Raw genomic sequence first — 14,704 nt, forward strand, 5'->3', positions numbered from 1 at the left:
TATATATATGTACACACATACACTCAGTCTTTTTTTTCTTTATACTTTTTGGGCAGTTTCACTCTTCTAAAAGTCTCATATATCTCAAATACACAAAGGAATAGTGGGAAGTGGGGAACTGAAAAACTTAAAAACCATCATCACATAAGCAAGTTAAAACAAAAATTTCTGTGACTTAAAAAAAAAATCAATATACTTTTCATGCATTTTGTAAATCACTCTTATTTATTAGGGTTGGAGATGGTTTTGATCTTCCATACTTCAAAAAAATAAATAAATGAATCAGTTGATATGAGTGCATAAATTAGGACTAACCATGATTTTACAATGTAAGATGTAAATTATTAAATAAACTAAAACAAATACTTTGTGTGGCTAGGTCATTGTACCCACCAACTCCAGAAATGATTAAGAGCTGTAGCTTCAGCAGAGTGGGTGTGCGTCTTCAAGGAGGCGCACACACGTTTTTCTTAAAAACAAGAATAAATCACGCTAAACAGACTGTGAGAATAAATGACAGTAAGTATTAGCTGTCTCTCCACTGAGCTTCTCTTCAGTTGGATGGGCTCATACTCCACCCATCTGAAGTGCACTCCTAATTCTGCTCTGGAGCCTAGATGAGGTAACAGTGTAGCAGCAAATGAACCAGCACTCAACCAGCTGCAGATTCTGGTTGGAGTTCCCCTCCAGCTCTCAATAAAAAATCCAGAGCAGATCAAAGAGTATCATTACTAGCTGAAGTCCAAGACAAGACAGTTATACTGCCCTTCACATCCCTTTCAACTCAAAAGTCCCTCCCTAATTAGCGTGTTCCAGAAAGAGCGAGAAAGAACAACAACTTAAAACAAAAAACAAACAAACAAACCAGGCTTCTTAGCAACGTAAAGCTATTCAGGAATCAATAGCAATAGAGCAAAAGTCTTGCTCTTTTCTACCTTAAAACACCACTGCACAATCATGTTAGAGCCTGGTCTGTGCTTAGCTTACTTAGTAAGTCACAAATACATAACAGTGGCAGTACAAATGAAAAGTTTTATAATTTTCCTGCTATTTACATTTAGTGCCACCATGTTTGTTAACTCCAGGTTACTACTCTGACTTCGCAAGTGGCAAAAGCAAATCAAAGGGGGAGTTTGAGATTCAAACTTTGACTGGGAACTCAAACATTTAGGCTTATTCAGGAGCACATCATTAGTCTATCAAACTGGGGGATGGGTATCACAACAGTAGCCTGATGAACCTCTCAGGAGATGGTAGAAGACAGGAAGGGCTGGTGCTAGCGTGTTTGCTGTGACTGAACTTTCAGAATAAGAGTACGGGCATTACCCAACAGCATCATTAATTGGTGGATGGCAGTATACCAGGAAACCCACTCAAATAAATGTGTGTCGAAAATATAAACAGCTGAATTCAAAGTCATTTAAGAGCATTTGAGCTGTGGGCAATCTCTGAGGAAGAGATGTAAATATCAAATAATATTTCTGTTTGAAATGCCCATCCTTAACGCTACTATTAACAAAATCCAAATTTGCTCTTTATGTTGAGTATTTCTTTTTTTTTTTTAATGGCATCTATAACAACAAATGTCTCAAAACTGAACCCATTTAAAAAAATGTAATCACGTATGAAATGACTTTCTTGTTCCTTTAAGGCACAATTTATATGGAATCAAAGAGTCTTACCTGTAGAGGCGATAATAGCAAAGACCTCCTGGAGTGAGGGCAGCAGCGTGGCTGGGTCAGCCTTCCAGATGTTCTGTAGCAGCGCGCTAACTTTCGTCACCTGACCAACATACTCTCTCAGTTCCTGCTCTTGGCTAGAAAAGCAGTGGAAGGAACTGATGGTCCTCACCAGCTGCTGGCAGAACAGAATACCCGACTTATCTCTTGGGATGCACTGCACAAAGTCTGACAGCAAAGTGCTCAGGCGGGCACAGAAAGCGGGATCAGGTCGTTCACACACCATCCTTAAAACCTCCACCTGGATCACACTAAAAATCTCCAGCACCGATGGGCAGCTGATGAGCAACCGCAGGCAGCAGTGAATGTATTCTACTATGGCGGGGTCTTTGCGGTCCAGCTGGCCGTAGCCCTGCTGGAGCAGACTGAGGACGAAGTCTTTGCTGAAGAAACGCTCAAACTCTGGGCGGTGGTAGCGTGCATAGGCTTCAAGAACCTGGGAGCCAATTTGCTTCTGGAAGGCATCTTCACCGAGCAAGATGAGGCGGGTGGTGAGTGTGAATAGTGCCTGACACTGATCCTCTGTCACTTCTCTCTCAGCTGCTTCCACTACCTTCTTCACAATGGCCTTCTTCACTGGAACAGAGTGATTGGAGCTCACCAGGCCCTCCAAAATCTTGTCCATGATGTCGATCTGTAGAGGAAAATTGAAAAAGTAATTAGGTTTAAAAAAAAAAAAAAAAAAAAAAAAAAAGTCAGAAAACATCTGCAGTCACACTAAATGGTGCACTGAACATTTGTTCTGTCACAGTTTTTGTTTGTGATCACACACGTCACAGAAAACATTTTGACTTATGACTATAAAGCAAAGGTGTAAACAGTAGAATTATTAGATTAGAAATCACAATATCAGCGACACCGCTCATGTTGAGCAGTTTGGGAGACAAAATTAGAAATGCAAGGTTACAATTGGCCAGGCACAAACTCCAATGGGGCCCCCTGAATGGCTCTGGGAAGTGGGATTGAAGGCGTGCATTTTGGACATTTAACTGTATTTTTACAGGTTTTACAACTTTACACCAAAATAATTAAGTAATACTGTAGTTAACAATTAAATGACAGAACGGTTGCTTTTTCGCGATCTACATGACATCCCGTGACTTTTTCCGTAATTTTACAAATTTCTTAAAATTTACGCCCAAAGAGCGGCGCTGACAGATTTCTTTCATTTACTACCGTAGCATTTCTTTATCGTGTAGTAAAAACGAAAGACACTTATTTTAAGATATTGATGTAGATATCGATATAGCTGTTAAGATACCTCTCGAATTAAAAGGTGTAGTTGAACTTATTTACCTTAACGGGAAGGGGGGCATTTAAGGTGGTTTCAGTGGATCTGTCACTAAATATAACGCACGACTTTGCTATACATTTTTTTTTCAAGTTCAGCGTAATAAAACTAATTTAATGTAGTGTCCATCTGCCTTGAAGACTGCACATTACATTACTATGTGCTATTTCACACGTGTTTTGCCTATGATCTATGACTCCTGCCGCTCTGTGTTGCTGCTGCTGTGGGGGATACAAACAGATAGCCGACTAGCTTGCTAAAGCTAGTTGTAAAGTTAGCAGATATTTCTATATGTCTAGAAACTAAAGTACGGCTAGAATGAGCGTTAAAACTAAACCTGAGAAACAGTGCTGGCCTCTCCATAGCGGCAGGTTTACTAACAAACTGCCCCCAACAAAAATAAAATTAAAAGAATTTTTTTAAAAAAATTAGAAGAAGAAGAAAGAAACAGCCGAAGAGGCCTGCCGTTAGCCTACAAACTGACTTAGCATAAATGCCATCATGTAACTCAAATAATCCAACATGTGTGCTTACCCAAATAAAGCATGTCAACAGCGTCCGACCAGAGTAGCTTCTGCCGTCGGTCAGAGCTAAATGTCTTCAGAGAGATAAAACAGTTTTATGTGTATTTATTTTGGTTCATTTCCTCGCTCGGAAACAGCTGATTAACCGTACAGCGACGTCATTCCTATGGACAGAGACGGTGGTAGGACCCTTGGGGTGAAGCTATTTTTCTCTTAACTTTGCCTGTTCCGCTTTTGTTACATTTGTGTAACGGTCAGTCGTGTGGGTTTCCACGGATGGCGCTGCTGGCCGTTTGACACGCTTCCAGTTAAACGAAGCTGCGTTTCCGCGAGCATTTTCGAGAACCTTTATCCTTTTATTGTACACTTCGTGTGTTGCGTTCAACCACTACTCGTTCATCTGCCCTTTTTGGGATAACGCTACGATTTAAAAAAATCATGAAAAGATGGAAACCTCCCAGCTTCCACCTAACATCCAGATTGATCTGCATCTTGGAATTGTGATTATCAAAGACTTTATTTTCAAATTTTTGCATCCATCTGCACTTTCACACTGAATTAAGGAGATGTTGTTTGTTATACGAATGGAAGAGTTAGGCATGTGTAATTTAACAAGAGATAGGGGCATTTTCTTCTCGGCCCAGTAGGATATGTAATCTTGTTTGTACATCTTTGGGGTTTTTTTTGTTTTTTAGCGTTTTTTAATACTACTACTACTACTACTACTACTACTACTACTACTACTACTACTACTAATAATAATAATAATAATAGATTAAATGCCTTTCCGGTAAGGGTATTAACAGTTTGTTCTCCACCTCAGCTTCAATGTGTCCAGTTTACAGACAGTCCCTGAGCCTTAATGATTCTCCCAGCAGACTCCTGAGTACACTGTGCTTCCCATAGCAGAGTAACATAGAATTTCCATCATTTGGTGCACACATTGACTCCATTAGTAAATAGAGCCTGCTCATCCCCAGCCTCTGTGTTGGTCTTTCATTTCAGCCTGTTGTCCATGTTGACACCCAGGTACAGTGCATGTATGTCTGTGTAGCCATCTTCTTCCAAGGGACACCTCCCTGGTCTTTTTCACATACAGAAGCAAATGATTGCTCCCAGACCACTCCACAAAGGCATCCACTATAGTGCTCACTAGTCTTCCTACTGCCCATTACTAATACATCTACTCACTGCAGAACTGTCAGAGGATTTCTAAAGGTTCCATGACCTAGAATTGTACTGAAAGTCTGAGGTGTACAAAGTGAACAAGTGTGGAGACAGCACAGTCTCCTGTGGAGCTCCTGTACTGCACATCAACAAATCAGACTGAGCACTGCCCAGTCTTACATACCGCAGCCTCTCTGTCTCTCTGTCAAGCAGTCGGTAATCAATGAGATGGTTGATGTGTTTGCTGACATTTCCTGTAACTTTTCCCTCAGCAGCAGCAGCTGAGTTGTATGAAATGCACTTGATAAATCAAAGAAGCTTATCCTCACAGTGCAGCTCTTACTCTATAGATGGGGAGTAAGCTCTCTACAGCACATAGATGACTGCATCATCCACTCCCAGAAAACGTGTTACTTTAGGAAACACAAGTGGGACTGAAATATTACTTTACTATAATATTTCACCCTATCAATCACAAATATTGACTTGGCTATGTCTTTTCTCTAATCAGTGAAACCCATCAAACTTCCTAGAGGGGTGATGCTAGTGTCATTGGCTTCAGAAATGAGTTATAATATTAAAGCATGTAACTTTGGAAGTGCAAGGAACATATCAATGTATCCATATATATATGTCAGGTCTGGTTAAAAAAAATTTGAAAATGCATTATTTATTTTTGTTTTTAATAGTTTTTGTGTTAGTCTTTTTAATTATTCATTGCATGGAGGGCATATGTCAGATGCTAGATTCAGAACAATAAGTAAAGGTATTTCAATAAAAAAGAAAACTTTTAAAAGAAGGTGAGTCCCGGTCTTGCTGACATCCAGAGATTCAATAAGTAGCAAAACCATCAAGTTATAATAAAAGTGTTTTACTAAACCAGCAAATACTAAAACTAATCATATTAGCCTATACGTTGTTGCAGTTTAAAAATCGTTTCAGTTAAGTTTAATTTTTTAAAGGCTTTAGTTTAGATTTAGTTAACTATAGTAACCTTGGAGATGACTGGAAGCCGTCATATGAGCCATAACAAAAACAAATACTTTCGACAGTCTGCGAAGGCAGCATAATAAAATCTCGCGATAGCGCGCTCAGACCCGGTAACTATGTGAACGCGGGTGCGCGAGAAAAATCTTGCTAGCGCGAACGTGCTGCCTGCGACCAACCGGTGTGTCTTTCATTAAAAACAACAGGATTGTCCTTATTTACCTCGAGGAAGTTCCGAAAATTCCCAACGGCTCTTAAACGGGATCACACAAGTCACCTAATAACAAACGATATACCTGAACGGAAAAGGAAAATCGACAAAAATGTCCGAAAGCGCAAACTGCGTGGAACAGCGGGAAGAGCAGGCTGAAGTTGAAGACGCCGGAGGAGCGGAGGTAAGATGTTTCAAAATGGGAATTATGTCCTTTCGACGCTGACTTCGTTTCTCACAAAGCCGACACACATATGTATAACTCTGAAAAGGTCCATCTCTTGTTCAGGCATTTTTCGAAATCAACTGTGTGAAACTTTCAGTTTGTCAGTTAGCTAGCAGCGGCGCTACCATTAGCTCCCGAAGACAACAGCCAGATCCACCAGCGCAGCAGCGAGGCCAGCCGTTTTCATGAGCGCCCACTCTACTAGCTTAGCCCCGCTAGCTGCCTGTCTCGTATCGCTCCAGAAGTCCTTACTTGTTCTATGCTTGCTCTCAGACCTGGTTCACTCAGTGGGACGCTTATAACAGTGAGTCGGCTTTTAGAAAACCCCGTGAAAACAAATTGGGGGGGCAGAAGCAGTCCTCTCAGCTGTACCGTCTGCCCCTTTGTTTTCGGAGCAGACCGCGTAGCAATGGCTGTTGTGACCGGGGAAGGATGCTGCTTCGCTGGCTGCGTACAGCTCGGCCAAAAAATGATTTGAAACTTCTATCAATATAAAAATCCCACATAAAGAAAGCTGAAATTCCAAAACACCGTCCTTGCTTTGTATTGGAAGCATTTTCTCCACAAAAAGTCTTATCATTATCACCTCTTCTTCTTTTAATAGAGATTTAAATTCACAAATTTACTGGTACTTCTCAGCACGTCTGATAGCAGAGGGGTAAAAGAGACTGATTTATTCTGTGACGCAAATGTGCTATCAAAAGTACCTTCCCGTGACAGTATATGATTAGAAGAACTGACGGTATTTCAGTCAATACATGCCCTGTTTTCTGCAAATGTGAATACCGATGCACCTTGAAATTTTGGTTTGCCCTTTGGCTTGTTTTTGAGCCAGTGAGCTCATCTCTTCCTATCAGTTGTTGTTGTTGTTGTTGTTGTTGTTGTAAACATAAGGACGACATCCACTAAGACTGGTTTGTTTTCACCATACACTCCCTTAGGAGAAGTCTGACTCTTCAGATGCTGGAAAAGAGTCCTCTTCAGATGCAGGTGCTGATGGACAAGATGCCTCCTCCTCCTCATCTTCCTCCAAAACTAAAGACTCTACTCCAGGTTATGAGGAGAAAGTGGTAAGTCCTCTCTTCCATCATTACATGGCTCACCACTGTACTCCTGGGTCGGAAGATGAATGGGACTTTCTTTCTGTGTAATGCAGCAAACAGACCGGACCAACAGATTTGAGTATCTGCTGAAGCAAACAGAGCTGTTTGCTCATTTCATCCAACCAGCTGCACAGAAGACCCCCACCTCACCGCTCAAGATGAAACCGGGACGTCCTCGTATCAAGAAGGACGAGAAACAGAATTTGCTTTCAGCTGGAGAGTGAGTATCTATCCCTACAGAACAGTTTCTTTTCCTCCATTTAGAAAGTTTTCTCCCATTGTGATTTATAACGCTGTGTCTTTTATTATTTTTTTAAAAGCAACCGCCACCGTCGCACGGAACAAGAAGAGGATGAAGAGCTTCTTAACGAGAGCACAAAGACCACAAATGTGTGCACTCGCTTTGACGAGTCTCCCTCCTGTAAGTAAAGACCTGTTTTTATGGGGACTCAAAGCACACACTGAGCATGAGCAAATAACAAATATGTTATATATGTGGCTGATCCTGATACAGCCAATAAAGGAAGCACTGAAGCACATTGTCTTTGTACTTAGCAGAATTCAGCCAGCTCATCTGTGTCACTTCACTTAGTTAGGAGCCTTCCTAAGCAAATTTCACTTGACTTGCACTTGTTGATCTATTACTGCCCTAATAAGAGGCAGCAGAAGCACTCCCTCTAGTGGTGGGAGTTTTTATTAGGCAAAACAAAATTAAAACAATTCTTACAGAATTTTGTTTTCTTGTCTGTAATGTAGATGTGAAAACAGGGAAGATGAGGGACTATCAGGTCCGCGGTCTGAACTGGCTCATTTCTTTGTACGAGAATGGAATCAATGGTATCCTCGCCGATGAAATGGTCAGCACTTTTTCACGTTTCTACTTATTCATGGAGTTAAATTACAGATATTTTTATCGTGTCATAATGCTGTTTTTTTTTTTTTTTTTTTCATTCATGTTTTTTTTTTCTTATTGTCAGGGATTGGGTAAGACTCTCCAAACTATTGCACTGCTGGGTTATATGAAGCACTACAGAAACATCCCTGGTCCTCACATGGTGCTGGTTCCCAAGTCCACCCTCTACAACTGGATGAATGAGTTCAAGAGATGGGTGCCTTCCCTTCGTGCTGTCTGCCTGATCGGAGACAGAGATGAGCGGGTAAGCTGTGTCAAAAATGTATCAATGGTGTGAAAATCAAAGCATTTTTTCAGATGCTTTGGTTGTCCTTCACCAGTTCTATTTGGTGGACTCCATATTGGGTTTTTTTTTTGTTTTTTTTGTTTTTTTGACTCCCACAGGCACTTAAAAAAGTTTTAAAAGGTGTTAAATATTGCAATCTAAACAATAAGGCCTTAATTGTTGTTTAATGTCTTAATTCAGTCTTTAAAAAGTCCTTATGTCATACGTTGTGGGAGGTAGGCTCTTAGTAGTTGGTTTTTATGACTGCAATTTAGATTGTTAAAATAACAGGTAACATCTATTTTTGAATAATAATTTATTGTTTGTTGTTTGTGACACAGGAAACGATTGTGTAACCGACAACACTCATGTATTGTTCTGGTTTAAAATTATTATTTTTTTATGTATTGTAGACACATATTTATGAGATTAATCTGTAGAACTCTGGTGGTAAAAACAGTTTTCTGCTTCAATAACAGACTGCCCTGATCCGAGATGTGCTGCTGCCTGGAGAGTGGGATGTGTGCGTGACATCCTACGAGATGCTCATCATTGAAAAGGCGGTGTTCAAAAAATTCAACTGGAGATACCTGGTCATTGATGAGGCTCACAGGATCAAGAACGAGAAGTCAAAGGTCAGACAGCTGCTGAAACAAAATAGTTACACATGTCAGCCACCTAACCTTTAGTACTGTGAGATGGTCAGATCGCTAAGGATTTCTTTGCTTCTCCATAGTTATCAGAAATTGTGCGTGAATTTAAGACCACCAATCGTTTGCTGTTGACTGGAACACCCCTGCAAAACAACCTCCATGAGCTGTGGGCTCTCCTGAACTTCCTGCTGCCTGATGTCTTCAACTCATCAGAAGTAGGATTTCTATAGAAAACCACAAAATCAGTAGTTTATAGAAGAAGTCTTGAAAACGCTTTAGAGAAGAGGTGTTTCTGTATTAAGGTGCCAATTTAATTTCTCTTCTTTTTTCTCAGGACTTTGATTCCTGGTTTGACACAAATAACTGCCTGGGTGATCAAAAGTTGGTTGAACGTCTTCACACTGTATGTATTTAATGCGACTATCCAGCACGCTGCTGTACGTTGTAAGGTGTGTTATATTTCAGTTGGGTTAATGCGCTCCCTGCGTGTAGGTGCTGCGTCCTTTCTTGCTTCGTCGTATCAAAGCAGACGTGGAGAAAACTCTGCTCCCCAAGAAGGAGATCAAGATTTATGTTGGCCTGAGTAAGATGCAGCGGGAGTGGTAAGCATCCCCAGTTAAAATGGACTTGCTATAAAACAAGACCTGAGCTGTTTTTGTGTTTTTCCCCTGCTGTATTTGTGGATGCTGAACTTAAGTTGTTGTGTGCTACTACCCGTCAGGTACACAAAGATTCTGATGAAGGACATCGACATTCTGAACTCGGCGGGTAAAATGGACAAGATGCGTCTGCTGAACGTTCTCATGCAGCTGAGAAAATGCTGCAACCATCCTTACCTGTTTGATGGGGCTGAGCCCGGCCCGCCATACACAACAGACATCCACCTGGCAGTGAACAGCGGCAAGATGGTGGTGCTAGACAAGCTGCTGCCCAAGCTAAAGGAGCAGGGTGTGTGGATTCTTTTTGTTCAGTATTTTAGTTATCTCTTTATTACCGGCGGGAGGGCTCACGCTCCCGTTTGCATATACATTTTTAAATGCTGGTAGAATTGCAAAATTATTTTAATTACGTCTCTTAACGTCTCCACATCCCTGTTTTGTAGGTTCACGTGTGCTCATCTTCAGTCAGATGACCAGGATGCTGGACATCTTGGAGGACTACTGCATGTGGAGGAACTACGGTTACTGTCGCCTGGATGGGCAAACTCCGCACGAGGAGAGACAGGTGAGATGTGGATTTGTCATCTTCCATAACCAAAAGCAATTCCTGAGTGTTTGGTATTGAGAGTGTGACTATAAAAGCACTTAATTTTCACGTGTTTGTGTATTTACAGATCTCCATCAATGCTTTCAATGAGCCCAACAGCTCAAAGTTCATCTTCATGTTGAGCACCAGAGCTGGAGGGCTGGGTATTAACCTGGCAACAGCAGATGTAGTCATCCTCTACGACTCAGACTGGAACCCTCAAGTCGATCTTCAGGCCATGGTTAGTAGTCTAATATGATGATCTACCTGAGCATGAGTGTAACCAATGAACTTGATTGTTTCGGTCAGATTACCTGACTTTTTTGTTTGTTTGTTTTTTTCCTCTGCTTAGGACCGAGCTCACAGGATTGGTCAGCAGAAGCAGGTGCGAGTTTTCCGTTTCATCACCGAAAACACAGTAGAGGAGAGGATTGTGGAGAGGGCCGAGATGAAACTGCGCCTGGACTCGATCGTCATCCAGCAAGGTAACTCATCTCACTTAAAGTCAGCCTGTTTAAACTTGTTTTAGTGTCCTGCATGCTGGTAAGAAATAAAATATGAAGTTCACATAGTGGTACTTGTTGGAAATTGCGAAATAAACTAAACTTTATTTTATTTATTTTTTGAAAATAGGGAGACTTGTGGATCCGAGTGCAAACAAACTGGGTAAGGATGAGATGCTCTCCATCATCCGCCACGGTGCCACACACGTGTTTGCTTCCAAAGAGAGCGAGATCACAGATGATGACATCGATGCCATCCTGGAGAGAGGTGAAAGGAAGGTGAGTCTGGTTGCATTAGCTGAAAAGCATCAATTGAAAGTTATTGTGTGAATTTAAAAAATCAAACACTTTGAAATGATTGTGTACCAGACTATGGAGATGAAGGAGAGAATGTCATCGCTGGGCGAGAGCTCTTTGAGAAACTTCACCATGGACACGGAGAACACCAGCGTGTACACCTTCGAAGGAGAGGACTACAGAGAGAAGAAGAAGGTAAATAGGTTGGCCAGCATCGGTAATTTATAATCTGGGACTGCCTTTCTTTTGGGAAAAGACTTAAATCCTTAGCTTGTGATTTTCATTTTTCCGTTCAGGTCATTACAAACTGGATCGAGCCGCCCAAGAGAGAAAGGAAAGCCAATTACGCGGTGGATGCCTACTTCAGAGAAGCTCTGCGAGTCAGTGAGCCCAAAGCACCAAAGGTAGGAAACCATCACTGTACAAACATCATACAGACAGAATGTATTAAAGCATCAGGATGTTTAATGTTTATTTATTGGGGGTTTGACTAAGTTCTTTGATGGCTAAACAAGGAAACACTCATATTAGTCCAGCGAACTAGTGTAAAACTAAGAAACATTCGGTTATTAAGTTAAATTTGTTAACCGTTTAATATACAATGTCAAAAGCCTTGTAAAGAAAACCATGTGATACCATTAATCACATTCTTCAATAATGAATCATGTCGCTTAACTGTGTGCCACCTTACGTTGTGCATTATGGACATTGCATTGTATTCTCCAAACAGGTAACTAAGAAAAACACGTATAATAAACTGATGTTAAATATGATATGAAAACATGTTATTACAAAACATTGTTTTATCTGTCATCTCAGTCTTTCACCTTTTTAAAGAACTAACACGAAAAACTAACAATTATACTATTACCAAAACAATCAGGCCGCTGTATGGCGTTTCTCAGCAGTGATGCGCCAACTGGTGGCAGGTGGCGGCATAACATTTAGGAAACAACCATTTACTGCAGCGGTCTCCAACCTTTTTTGCGACACGGATCGGTTTATGCCCGACAATATTTTCATGGACCGGCCTTTAAGGTGTCGCGGATAAATACAACAAAATAAAACTAGTACCGGTACCGAAAAAAAGAAAATTTATTCATAACGCACGTGAAAAGACCCAGGAAAGACGAGTAAACGACAAAAACGATAACAAAATAACGCTGAAAACCGATAAAACCCTGAAAACTATACATTTCACACCTGAGCCTCAACTCTCGCGGCCCGGTACCAAACGACTCACGGACCGGTACCGGTCCGAGGCCCGGGGGTTGGGGACCGCTGATTTACTGCATTGAGTATCAATTGTAAACCAGTTAGACTGAATGAATACGTTTGGTACAGACTAGTGACAATAGCGATGATTAGGTGACTAGTTGTGCATGTCCCTATTACTTATTTTGGATTCCCTTTTTTTTTTTTTGCCAGGCTCCTCGTCCGCCTAAGCAGCCAAATGTGCAGGACTTCCAGTTCTTCCCTCCACGTCTTTTTGAGCTTCTAGAAAAGGAAATCCTCTTCTACAGAAAGACCATTGGATATAAGGTTCAAAGAGATCAGACACATTCCTATTTGTCCAAATTTTGTTGTCTTTTGAGAAGACTCTAACTGGATCTGTGGCTTTGTCTCTTAAGGTTCCTCGCAATCCAGACATACCAAACTCTGCTCAGGTCCAGAAGGAGGAGCAGGCCAAGATCGATGAGGCCGAGGCCCTCACAGAGGAGGAACTGGAGGAGAAGGAAACCCTTCTGCAACAGGTGAATTATTTTTCTTGTTGACTTGCAGCCAGTGGCTGATATACAGGAAATGAAATGTTTGCATATTTCTCTAAATTGTGCATTAACGGATCAACTGTACGCTTGTCGCAGGGATTTACTATTTGGAACAAACGTGACTTCAACCAATTCATCAAAGCAAACGAGAAGTGGGGGAGAGATGATATTGAGAACATTGCCAGAGAGGTTGAGGGGAAAACTCCGGAGGAAGTCATGGAATATTCTGGTAATGGATTTTTTTTTCTTCTGTCGAAAGCAAACCCAGATATTTAAATTGATTTATCGTGTGACTTCATGTTCGTGTCCTTTCCTGCAGCTGTATTCTGGGAGCGCTGCAATGAGTTGCAGGATATTGAAAAGATCATGGCTCAGATAGAAAGAGGAGAGGCCAGGATTCAGAGGAGGATCAGCATCAAGAAAGCACTGGACTCAAAGGTAGCAGTCAGTCAACTTTGAAATAATAATAATAATGATAATAATAATGGATTGCATTTATATAGCGCTTTTCTAGACACTCAAAGCGCTTTACAATTCCACTATTCATTCACTGTCACATTCACACACTGTGGTGGAGGCAGCTACAGTTGTAGCCACAGCTGCCCTGGGGCAGACTGACAGAAGCCAGGCTGCCATATCGCGCCATCGGCCCCGTATCATATAGTATGTTTTCTAAAAAACCCCAAAAAAGATTCTTTTTGTAGTGCAAGTTGCTGAGTAGATTTCTCATTCAGCATTGTGTTTATCCTTCAATGTGTTTCTCAAATCCTCCTTTAGATTGGCCGCTACAAGGCTCCTTTCCATCAGCTCCGTATCTCCTACGGGACTAACAAAGGCAAGAACTACACAGAGGAGGAAGACCGCTTCCTCATCTGTATGCTTCACAAGCTCGGCTTTGATAAGGAGAGCGTGTACGACGAGCTCCGCCAGTGCATCCGCAACTCACCACAGTTCCGCTTCGACTGGTTCCTCAAATCTAGGACTGCAATGGTGAGTTTGGATTACTTCACTCTTATTTCTCAGTTTTTTTTCTTCTGTTATTTAAAAATTTTTTTTAAAATTGTCTTAATAATTAAAAATGCAATTTTTATTTTCTCCCCCCATTTATCGTGTAGGAGCTCCAGAGGCGATGCAACACCCTGATCACCCTGATAGAGAGAGAGAACATGGAGCTGGAGGAGAGGGAGAAGGCGGAAAAGAAGAAACGGGGCCCAAAGACCGGCTCGGTAAGCTACAAATTCATCCCATAATAAACAATTCAAACTATTTTAAGCTGTCTATTAAGGACAACATCCTTTTATTATTATTTTTTTAATCCATTTTTTTCCCTCCCAGGCGCAGAAACGAAAGTCAGAGGGAACTCCAGACGGTCGAGGACGAAGGAAAAAGCTCAAGTTGTGAAGCTGCTGGAAAAACCCGCATTAACAGAATTAAAGACGGCAGCCAGCTATCATTAGTCCTAGTGTCTGTGTTTGTTTGCAGGCTGTGATAATGTACTGTGTAAAATCCCTGACGGACTGATATGGTTGTTTTAGGTTCTAGGAAGTGTTTCTTTACAAGCCTGCCTTGTTGTCACTTACCTAAACACTGCAGCTGTGCTGGGTTAGATTTTGTTCGCTAGTCCTTATTTTTTACTAGTACTTAATTGAAATATGTGTATTTATGCCTGTTGGTTGTACCACATTCCATTGCTTGAAACAAACAATATGTACCCTTTTTTATTTTTAAGAAAACATCTGTTCTTGTATCTTATATTGTAGAAAATGTCTTTTTGAGCATTGCAAATAAATCTCCCCCCTTTTTTAAAAAAC

At 41.1% G+C, this 14,704-nt stretch overlaps 2 protein-coding genes across 3 annotated transcripts in view; one reads left to right on the forward strand and one right to left on the reverse strand.

Moving 5' to 3' along the window:
• Positions 1–3,952, reverse strand: part of usp38 (ubiquitin specific peptidase 38) — a gene marked incomplete at its 3' end in the record, with an annotated part of 8,978 nt that extends 5,026 nt beyond the window's left edge. The window contains 2 exon segments of one of the 2 annotated variants that reach the window (XM_005932321.3): positions 1,683–2,373; positions 3,565–3,952. In XM_005932321.3, the coding sequence (XP_005932383.2) occupies positions 1,683–2,364 (682 nt within the window). 2 annotated transcript variants of the gene reach the window in all.
• A 1,861-nt stretch (positions 3,953–5,813) lies between these two features.
• On the forward strand, positions 5,814–14,703 carry smarca5 (SWI/SNF related, matrix associated, actin dependent regulator of chromatin, subfamily a, member 5). The gene is made up of 24 exons (XM_042225060.1): positions 5,814–6,103; positions 7,087–7,215; positions 7,302–7,468; positions 7,569–7,669; positions 8,005–8,105; positions 8,226–8,405; positions 8,906–9,061; positions 9,163–9,294; positions 9,414–9,482; positions 9,572–9,681; positions 9,801–10,027; positions 10,182–10,303; positions 10,413–10,565; positions 10,677–10,809; positions 10,958–11,106; positions 11,197–11,319; positions 11,421–11,528; positions 12,553–12,666; positions 12,756–12,878; positions 12,990–13,122; positions 13,213–13,331; positions 13,671–13,883; positions 14,009–14,119; positions 14,229–14,703. Exons 1-24 carry the CDS (start codon positions 6,032–6,034, stop codon positions 14,292–14,294), a joined length of 3,111 nt encoding a protein of 1,036 aa, XP_042080994.1. The 5' UTR covers positions 5,814–6,031; the 3' UTR covers positions 14,295–14,703.
• Position 14,704: the final 1 nt, after the last annotated feature.

This window comes from Haplochromis burtoni, unplaced genomic scaffold (genome assembly GCF_018398535.1).
Source record: "Haplochromis burtoni strain Fernald_Lab_line unplaced genomic scaffold, NCSU_Asbu1 Contig_158, whole genome shotgun sequence".
Lineage (NCBI taxonomy): Eukaryota > Metazoa > Chordata > Actinopteri > Cichliformes > Cichlidae > Haplochromis > Haplochromis burtoni.